At 34.5% G+C, this 9615-nt stretch overlaps 1 protein-coding gene across 4 annotated transcripts; it reads left to right on the forward strand.

Annotated features, from left to right (window-relative positions):
- Positions 1-649: 649 nt before the first annotated feature.
- Positions 650-9270, forward strand: LOC115965898. 4 transcript variants are annotated; one of them, XM_031085196.1, is made up of 9 exons: positions 650-861; positions 1152-1223; positions 3376-3545; positions 4729-4849; positions 5062-5151; positions 5356-5466; positions 8334-8415; positions 9038-9079; positions 9237-9270. In XM_031085196.1, exons 3-7 carry the CDS (start codon positions 3448-3450, stop codon positions 8403-8405), a joined length of 492 nt encoding a protein of 163 aa, XP_030941056.1. In that variant the 5' UTR covers positions 650-861; positions 1152-1223; positions 3376-3447; the 3' UTR covers positions 8406-8415; positions 9038-9079; positions 9237-9270. The 4 variants fall into 4 exon arrangements, with proteins under 4 accessions (XP_030941056.1, XP_030941057.1, XP_030941055.1 ...); XM_031085195.1 differs by lacking the exon at positions 650-861 and adding an exon at positions 1851-1965 and having other exon boundaries at positions 1071-1223; XM_031085197.1 differs by lacking the exon at positions 650-861 and having other exon boundaries at positions 1070-1223; positions 5359-5466.
- Positions 9271-9615: the final 345 nt, after the last annotated feature.

A 9615-nucleotide genomic window follows, 5' to 3' on the forward strand; every position in this document is an offset into this window, starting at 1 on the left:
AGATAAGGGTTTCATGGTTAGTGATTATTATAGAATTTTAGTTGGCAACACTTTCTATGGTTTTCCTTGGAAAAGTATTTGGAAGCAGAAGATTCCCTGTAGAGTAGCTTTCTTTGTATGGACTGCTGCCTTAGGGAAATGCTTGACGATTGATAATTTACAAAAAAGGAAGGTGTGGATTTTGGATTGGTGCTACATGTGTAAGAGAAATGGTGAATCGGTTGACCATCTATTCCTTCATTGTCCTTTTTTTAGGGATCTATGGTTTGTGGTTTTGGGTCTATTTGGAGTTACTTGGGTTATGCCGCACACTGTTTTGGGGCTGTTACGGTGTTGGCAAGGCAGCTTTGGTCGTCATCAAAATGGTTATATTTGGTCCATCATTCCTCGTTGCTTATTGTGGTGTCTTTGGAGGGAGAGAAATAGTAGATGTTTGAAGATATTGAGAGCACTTTTCCGGACCTCAAGCTACTCTTTTTTAGAAGTTTAAGGGATTGGTTGTTTGTTTCGCAAAATCAATCATTCCCTTCTTTTATTGATTTCCTAGACTCTTGCAATTTTTGTATCTGATTTCTTATCCCTTGTTCACTCCTTGTATACTAGGGTGTTCCTTTTTTATATCAATATAAGTTATTACTTATCAAAAAAAATCTTTATACATTGAGCTATTACAGTTACTATATCTTTGTCTCCATGCTAGATACGATTGGAAAGCAAAGGTGGGAGGAACTCATCAATTGTGTTCTGCACAAATGGGATTTTATTGAGGGTGCTAATTTCTGAAGGGGCTGGTAGGTTGAAACAGAAGGCGGAGCGAAACCTGCAAAGCGAGAGATTTCTGGCATTACTCACATTATCATGGTATGTATCCTTGGTTAACTAGTAGTTTCTCTCAAAAAATAAAAAAGGTAGTTTCTCTCAAAATAGAATACATGGAGTGTAAGTTTGTAAAATTAGAAATAAAGATGAAGGGATTATAAATCTTGATTTAATAATTCATAAGGATGTTGAGATTGAAAAGGATGTGAAAGATCAAAGATAGGATCACAGATTCAGATTTGAATGTCAATGGGGTTAGTTAATGACTCTTCTCCCCCTATGTTTGCTAAACTTTGTTAATCATAATTTCTAATGCAACTGAATTGTTTCAGGAGGAAATTTTTGTATCATCTTTTGCTGCTGCTGCATATTTGAAGTCCATTAATTTCCCAAAAGATGAAAAGGTATTTGTATTTTACCTGGTGTCACAAACAGAAAATATCCTATTATACCAGCAATGTAGGGATCAGCTCCATGTGAGAGACCCAAATCATATGAAATGAGCCTTTGCATTTCAATTGCATGTGTATAATACTGTAAGCATCTACTCGAAGTTCTGGATCTTCAACTTCTATAGTGCTATTCACTTTGGAGTCCATAGATCTGATTTCTCTGTGTATGAGTCAATTTCAGTTTCAATTTTATCATTATAAAATGCAGAATTGATCTCATTTTGATGAATAATGTGATATCACTTTTAAACTGATTATGATTTTTGGAGTATATATGGTTCCTAGTTGATACAGCTTATTTTCAGCTTTTTGAAAATGATTTTGTTTTAAAAACTGTACCTTGAAAAAGGAAGCTTTAATTACGAATAAAGATTGTTTGGGAATGATTGGTTATCTGTTTGGATGGTTTTTGTTCTCTTAAAATCTACTCCTGATTGTATGGTCAAGTATAGGAGTGATAGCCGCTTTAGACTTCAAGTGCTTAGCAATGTCTTATCTTTTAGGTATCATTCATTGGTCTGTTGAGGATCCATATCTGAATCCAAATTTTTGGGACTTAAGACTTGGTTGTTGTTGTAGGCTGTTGAAAACAAATTTTTGATTGCCTTCAGTACTATGTGATTTCTGATGTCCCTTTTTGAGCAATGGAAACTGGACTTACTTTAATCCTTTTTTAGATTTCCCCCCAGCCCAGGTATGAACTTACTTTAAGTAATGTTGTTCACCCTGTTGTCCTTCAAGTTTTTTATTTTTTTGTGTTCTTGTAAAATGTGACCTCATTGTCCTGTCATCTTCAAAATTTATGGCCAAATTTGGGAAATAATTCTGGACTATCAGTTAAGGAACAAATTTGCATTCTGGAATCTATGGTGTTGGAAAAATTGAAAGATTGCATTTTTAATGATAAGAATGGGAAAAACATATTAACTACAATAGGTTTGAACTTTGTAGCAATATTGGGTACCGTTTATAACCTTTTACTTTTATTCTATTTTTTAAAACTCCCACTTGCTACCTAATATCTGGGATGCATGGATGCGGAAAAAGGCCCGCTGCACTTGCGGCGATGTGCGAGGGACGCTGCTGCCTGCGTGTCGGTGCCACGTCCAGTTTTTTTTTTTTTTTTTTTTTGCAGGCCGACTTGCGCTGACGCGGGCTGATGCATGCTGAATCAGGCTGATTCGCGCCGACTTGGGCCGTATTGGTCCGTATCGGGCGAAACCGCCAAAACGCTGAAATTCAAAAAAAAAAAAAGTGCAAAATTTTCTTCTTTTTCTCTCTCTGTCTTGTTTTCCTGCCTCTACTTAGTCTAGATGTTGCGTAAACTGGTTTAAGAAAACTAAAGAAAGGTAGAAAAAAAGAAAAGGTATGAACTGGGAAGTTGGAGTGACGGAAGAAACAAAGGTTAAGAAGACGAAAGAAGAAAAAATATGTAGAAGTAAAAGGCTGACCTGGTGTAGAGATTTTTTTAAAAGGTGTGGTGTAGATTAAGTTTTGGGAAATGGAAGCCTGGGGGAAATAAAATAAAAAATAAAAAAAAGGTGAAGTGGGGACTCTTTTTGATTGGTCTCGGGCTTGGAGACTCACGACTAGTGATTCTCTCCCTTCTTTCATTAGCTCTCTTTCCCTTTGTAATTAATCTGTGGATTGGTTTTCTTTTTTGCTTTTTCTTTGTTTCCTTCTTGTAATTTCTGGGTTTGCTCTATGTTTTTTCATGCATAGAGTAGCCATTCGTATATATAACATTCTTACTTATCAAAAAAAAAAAAAAATTCTGATGAGACCAAACCTGATGTGTTGTTGACTTGTTGGCACTGGAGTGGCAGGTGAACGGAGAGAATAAAAAGAAAAAGATTTTAAATTTGTAGGTTTAATATATGAACATCATGTTTTAGTTATTATTTACTATTGTTCTTAAATTTGGTATTTTTTTATATAATGTGAAAAAATATGCTTAGTAATATATTAAAAATATAAATAAACATATTTTTATAAATTTTTTAATCACCGCACCCGCATCCAATTTTTTAAAAAATTGCCAAGTCCCGCACCCGCACCTGTGCTTCATAGCCTAATATTCATTTTTTGCCATTGATTTTCTCAGTGCAATTGCTATGGAGCTAATATCAATTGATATCAGCTTTTGAATGAGACTTGACTGTGGAAATATTTCACAATGGGGGGTGTCATCGGTAAAGCTGCAAATGGAATTGGAGGTGTTATTGGAAGTGCATTTGCAGCTCCAATCAAGACTATCTTTGGTGCATCATGCGAGTAAGAAAACTTCCATGCTTGTTAAATTTCATGTTTTATACTGTCTGTTACTAGCGTTGGGCTCTGCTACACTTTATCAACTAAGTTGTGAAGTTGAAAGAAGCTCAGTAGGCACTGAGATTGGCTTCAATTTATTTTCATTCTATTTGCATTTTCCCTGTCTATTCTTACTTCAATTTAGGAACTATCTCATATTTTTCCTTTAACTTGCAACATTCCTTGGGAACAGAATCTTTATTTTTTATTCTATCTAAACCTTTCACTGCTATGTAAGATTCCTTCCACATTAATACATGGGAGCCAAAGATTTGGGGTTTGTTCCATCAAAAGTCACCAACTTGAGCATCCTTTTATCTGGAAATTAGACTTCTCTACCTACTTGGCCAGTGTCAAGTAACTGAAGGGGTATTTCTGCCTTTGCCCAAGAGTCACATGAGAACAGTGCAAATTATAAAATAGTAGGTTCCTTATTTTTTGGGTGAATTATATACTAAGTATTCATTTGAAGGTGCGGTTGGGGTTAAATTAAGCGATTTTTTCAGTTTATTTAACTTATGTATGATTTTTTATTCTTCTAAAAAAAAATGTATGATTTTTTAAACTTTACTTTTAATAAACCTAGATTTTATTTTTTTTAATCTTAATAAAATAATAAAAAATAATTAACCTCTTCCATTTATTATTTTTTTTTGAGAAGAAGGTAAGTAAAACTCTCCCAAATAAATTCAAATATCAACCAGCATGAAGTTGCATTTTCCCAGGCCTAGTTGGGCATAGGATAGTTTGGGTTTCAACCCTGCAGCCCAAATCAACGAGCTTTTGAATGTGTGCGGAATCGTTAAAACCCAGTTCACCTAATTATATCTGAAATTAAAGAATGATTTCCAAATAAGTGGGCCTCACAAAATAGCCCAATTTAATGAGCCAATGGAGACTTTTGGCTATATGACGAAAGGGTTTGTCGGTGTGCTTAATTAAGTAATATGAGGCCCAGCTTGGGCCTAGTGCACCTTATTTTTATTTTTTATTATTATTAAATGTTTTCAAGTTTCTTAAGGCCTAAAGGCACAACAAGGTGTTTGGGGGGGAGGGGGGTTGGGAGAGGCTAAAATTTGACTGACAATTACATATTCTCAGCTGTCAAAGAGTAATGTATGGGTTAACTGACAATTTAAAACAACAGGTATGCTATTGATACAATGCAATCTGTCTGCCTTAAGGAAGCTGGGGTAAAGGCATTGGGCTCTTTGGAAGAAGAAACCACTTTAATGGGCCTTACATTTGGAGGCTACCTCCGTTTGAAGGTATTGTATTGTCTTTATGAGAACTAATGCTATTCAAAATGCTAGTTGTCCAACCAATGCACTGTATTTCTGTCTTTTAATTGGAGCATTTTTAACTGTTTTAAATCCATTCTAATTGGCAACCTGTGATAACATTTCTTCTGGGATGTCAGTAAATTTCATCATTTAATTATAGTTCTAACTATTTTCTCCATTCCCAAATCATATGGTAGGCTGATGAGGAGTCTATCTACCAAGCTTTGAGCACAACCGTGGGAGTTTTGGACAGCATTGAAGCAACAATTGCCAAATTCTTTTCAAAGGTTCAATTTTCACTTGTGATTGTAACTACCAAAATATATTAAATACTCTCATTTTCTTCATCTTTTGGGGCTATATGTTCTTGAATAAATTTAACAGCTGAATTCACTGGAATTCAATTTGGTATCTTATCCAAATTGAAAACCTCAATAGTATAAGTTTAATATTGGACAGGTCAACTAATATAAATTTCGGTTATATTTCAGCAGATTGAGACAGTCCTTTTTATTCTTACAGAGCTCAGAAGCATGTTTGAACTAGAAGATGAGTTTCTGGAGGAACTGGAGTTGGCTATAGCCTTGGTTTCTACATTATTGGTAAGCCTAGAATCTTTCACCTTCAATACTTTTTTTTTCTTTTTTCTTTTAAAAGTGTCTTTCTCTATGTGCATTTAAATATGAGTAGTTACATACGAAATGCATTACTTTTGTTATTACAATTTTTTTAATATAGATGCAATTAGATTTGAAATCTATGGTTTTTACTTCAGGATAATTGCTCTTTATTGTCCACAACATTAAAGTCATCAATGAGTGTTCTTTTTGTTTTGTATATATAAAATGACCCAACCATATAGAAATGCTAGACAAACCACCAAACATATCCTAGTAAGAAATGAATAAGAGCTTGGATTAGGCTTTGATATCAAATTTGAGGTTCTGGCCAGTTAAAATCCTCGACAATTGAGGCCCAAATGAGGAAAACAACGTTGCTATAGTGCTAAAATCAGTTCTGTATTGATTTTAATATTTTAAAAGGGCAGGCCCAATTGAAATATTTATAAGCATACAAATGAGGATTAAGGCTCAAATGAGGAAATAATGCACAGCTAGAGTGGCTACAATCCTACAACCACCCTCTGCTTTTGGCATTTGAAATGTGTAACCTAAGGCCATAATCACCAAAAGATAAAGTAATTATAAAAACGTGTGGATTTTAATTCAAATTTTCTACGGAAACAATTTTTTATTTTCTTTTATTTTTTTTCAGTCGGGTTAAGGCTGCGTTTGGTTCAATGTAAATGATTTCAAAGTGTAAAATATTTTCAAGTGAAAATATTTTTCAGAAATGAAAATGATTTAATGTGTTTGGTCACATCACAAAAAATATTTTGGAAAATATTTTAAGGTGTTTGGTTGTGTTTCTGAAAATCCTCTAGAAAACACATTTTCTTTGCTTCCAAACAAATATTATAATAGGAAATCTGAATATATAAACCAAATCAACAATAAAACATAACAAAAAAAATTTCAGTCTTTCTCAAATAAAAGCACCGATCGTGAGAGAGGGAGAGGGAGAGGGAGAGGGAGAGGGAGAGATAGATTGAGAGAAAGAGAAAGGTAAAGGACCACAGATCGGTGAGTGGGTTTGAAGGAGGCGAGATGGGCGGGCGGCTCTGACAGCGGCAAGATTAGCAGGTGGGTCTGATAGCGGTGAGATCGGAGGAAGAAAGATTGACAGATTGAGGGAAAGAGAGATAGATCGGGAAAGAGAGAGATCAGAGTGGATGGAGGACGGCGGCGGCCAAATTGATAGGTTTGGGGGTGGAGTGGAGTGGGTTGGTAATCGTTGGTGGCCAGATCAGCTAGTGCGTTGGAGAGCCTGGTGGAGCACGGCCTACGATCGGTTGTCAAGATTGGAGCTTAACTTGTACTCGTCGGTGCATGGTTGGCGATCGGAGAGGTGGGTCTTAGGTGTTTCTAGATTGGTGATGAGGGAGGGGTGGGCTGAGATCTTCAAGTCTGTGATGTCTGTGAGTGCGTGTGAGGATTGTGTGAGAAGTGTAAAACATTTGAAGGTAAAATAAGAATGAAAATGGTTTTATGGGTGAGAAGGGGTTTTTTACGGTCAAAGTGTAAACGAATTTTAGGTTGACCATATTTTCCTTTGGTACTAAACACACACAAGGGTGTAAAATAATTTCCCGAAATGGTTTTCACTCGAAACAAACGCAGCATAAGTGACAATTTGTAAGCAGTAGACATTACTGACAATATTTTTATTTTCCCAACACTCACAACCTGTTATTTTATTAAGTTAAGAAAAAATTTATGAAATAAGTTATCTAGATTTTTTCTTTTTCTTTTTGGGGGTGAAAAGAAACATGCAGGATTCCACAGTTTAAACTTTAAAGTAAGTCTCTTAGAGTAAACAAATACTTTAAAGTTCAAGCCCCAGCCCTTATTATTCAAGTTATACATATTTTTTGATATTTTAGAATGATGGTAAAGAATATATAACATTAAAAAAGAGACTATAAATTCAAATTTTGTTGTAGTATAATAATATTTTATATAATAATCTAAAAGCAAAAGTGTAGTATTTGTTATTCCTAAACTTCTATTGAGTCGCATCATAATAGCATTTTAGACCATTTTGGTCAATTTCAGTCTACTTCAAACTATCTTCTTTCGTCCAACACCAAAAAAAAAAAAAAAAGTCTACTTCAAAAAAGAATAATGTCAATCAAAAACACCAAAAATAATAAAATGATGTATTTGTAAAAATAGAAAGATAGTAAATACTTTTATAATTTGTTTATTTTTTGGGAAAAACAGGTTATCTACAATAAAAAATAGAGATTAAATTATACATTATATCACATCTTAAAATAATTATATATTCGCACGCAGCCGTGTGGTGTGCGTTGGCCACTAGTAAAAACTAAAAATAAAAGTTAAGTCCTGCTGGGGCCTGGGTCAAATAGACTTGAATGGCCCGGATGAAGGGTTATATAGACACACGAGACCCCAATTTGACTGAGACTTAGCAATTAATCATAAAAGAATATTATCATTACCCCAAGTTCCACTAGTAGTGTATGAGGACCTTGATTAGCGTCTGGGATTGTCTGTAGGCAAATTCTAAAGAGAATGAAATAATAATATAAAGTAAATATATCACATGCATATTTATCTGTTTGAACCTTTTTTGGGGGTAATTATCAGCTTGTTGAAGTATATATATTTTGTCCTTTTAAAAAGTTAGAAAAAGATTAATTGAAGAGGCATTAGCATAGCCCTTGTGCACTTAAAGGCCCAACCCATTTACATTCATAGGGGTAGCAACCATGATATTAATAACGTTTTCAAAACTGTTTCTAGAAAATCCAATAACCATTAAACCATAGTAGTAATGCTGTTTTCAAGAGCCTCACTTTTGTTTTTTGAGTCTCTCTTAACAGGCAAAGGAGGAAAGTGTACAAGTACATCTCATCCAAGCTGCCAAGGAGTCAAGGAGAGGCCAAGATCACTGAAAATAAGCATGTATGATCTATATACATATGTAGCAAAGTGTATTATAGAAATTGGATATTTTGTAGACAGCTTCCATTCCTCATGTTAAATGAGTACTTCGTTAAGAATTGGGTTAATTTTATAACCACTCTGTCTTTTTTATTTCTCTTTTTAATTTTAAATAAAGTTTACCACCAAATTGGACTGGAGGAATTTTTTTTAACTCATTATGTAATAGTTATAAGACCACCCACGTGTTTAGCCAACCCCAGGCTGGCAGTGATATCGGTAGCATAGGTATGCGATGCACTTAATTCTTCATATCAGGGATGATTGTTTCTTTAAGCTTTCAATCTATGCAATATGTTATTAATTATATATAGATTAATGCTTTATCTCTTCAAAATTGATATTACAACTCCTATGATAGTATCAATCTGCATATTCATTATACTTTTGCTGACACAGACCCTCAATTCAGGCCATGGTAACCATTATCATAACTACATACTCATCTATCTTGTTTTTGTCAGTTGCTTTATGAAAGAAACTGTTTTGACTGTTGCATTTGGCATTGTGAGATTCTTATTGACATTATATACGTATTTCAGTTGTAACTGTTACTGATTGGTCTTTTTTTTCACTCTTGTAGCAAACTCACCACCTCATGCAGGCTATACAAATGATAGTGCAGGTGGTTACATGTCAAATATAAATCCTCTTCAATGCTAGTTGAATATAAATTATATATAACTTTTCAGTCATACATTTGGATTATGTGTTCGTCTCCAATTTCAATATTAAGATATCTATTTTGAAATTTTTATTGATTGGCTTTTTATCCTTTTTAGGACAATCTCACTTAACACCTCATAGGGATCATGGCTTGAGGAGAAAAAATTACATGCTGAATCGTCCAGTAGGTCCGATGATCAACAAACACAGCCAGCCTAAGCCACAGCAGCCCATACTAAGTTTCAACCAGTCATATCATTTACTGCAGCCGCAGCAGACAACTAGCCAAGCCCAGCCCTCCCATCCTCAGGCTGACACTGCAGGTATGCTAGATGATAAATCCTTTAACTTGCTATCTGTTTAGTATTTAACACACTAATATTTATGTTGTATTAACTTATTCATTATAGTTTCTTATTTTAGTACTATTTTAGATTTATCTGCTTATCTATCTGTCCAAGGAACAAGTTGATCTATGAAGCATCTAATTAGAAT

Source organism: Quercus lobata, chromosome 10 (assembly GCF_001633185.2).
Source record: "Quercus lobata isolate SW786 chromosome 10, ValleyOak3.0 Primary Assembly, whole genome shotgun sequence".
In the NCBI taxonomy this organism is placed as follows: Eukaryota; Viridiplantae; Streptophyta; class Magnoliopsida; order Fagales; family Fagaceae; genus Quercus; species Quercus lobata.

What these genes read in the sequence shown, in the direction of transcription:
- LOC115965898 (XM_031085196.1), top strand. Translation starts at nt 3,448, where the DNA reads ATGGGGGGTGTCATCGGTAAAGCTGCAAATGGAATTGGAGGTGTTATT. An exon ending in ATCTTTGGTGCATCATGCGA is followed by an intron (nt 3,546 to 4,728) that starts GTAAGAAAACTT and finishes TTAAAACAACAG; the next exon opens with GTATGCTATTGATACAATGC. An exon ending in GAGGCTACCTCCGTTTGAAG is followed by an intron (nt 4,850 to 5,061) that starts GTATTGTATTGT and finishes ATCATATGGTAG; the next exon opens with GCTGATGAGGAGTCTATCTA.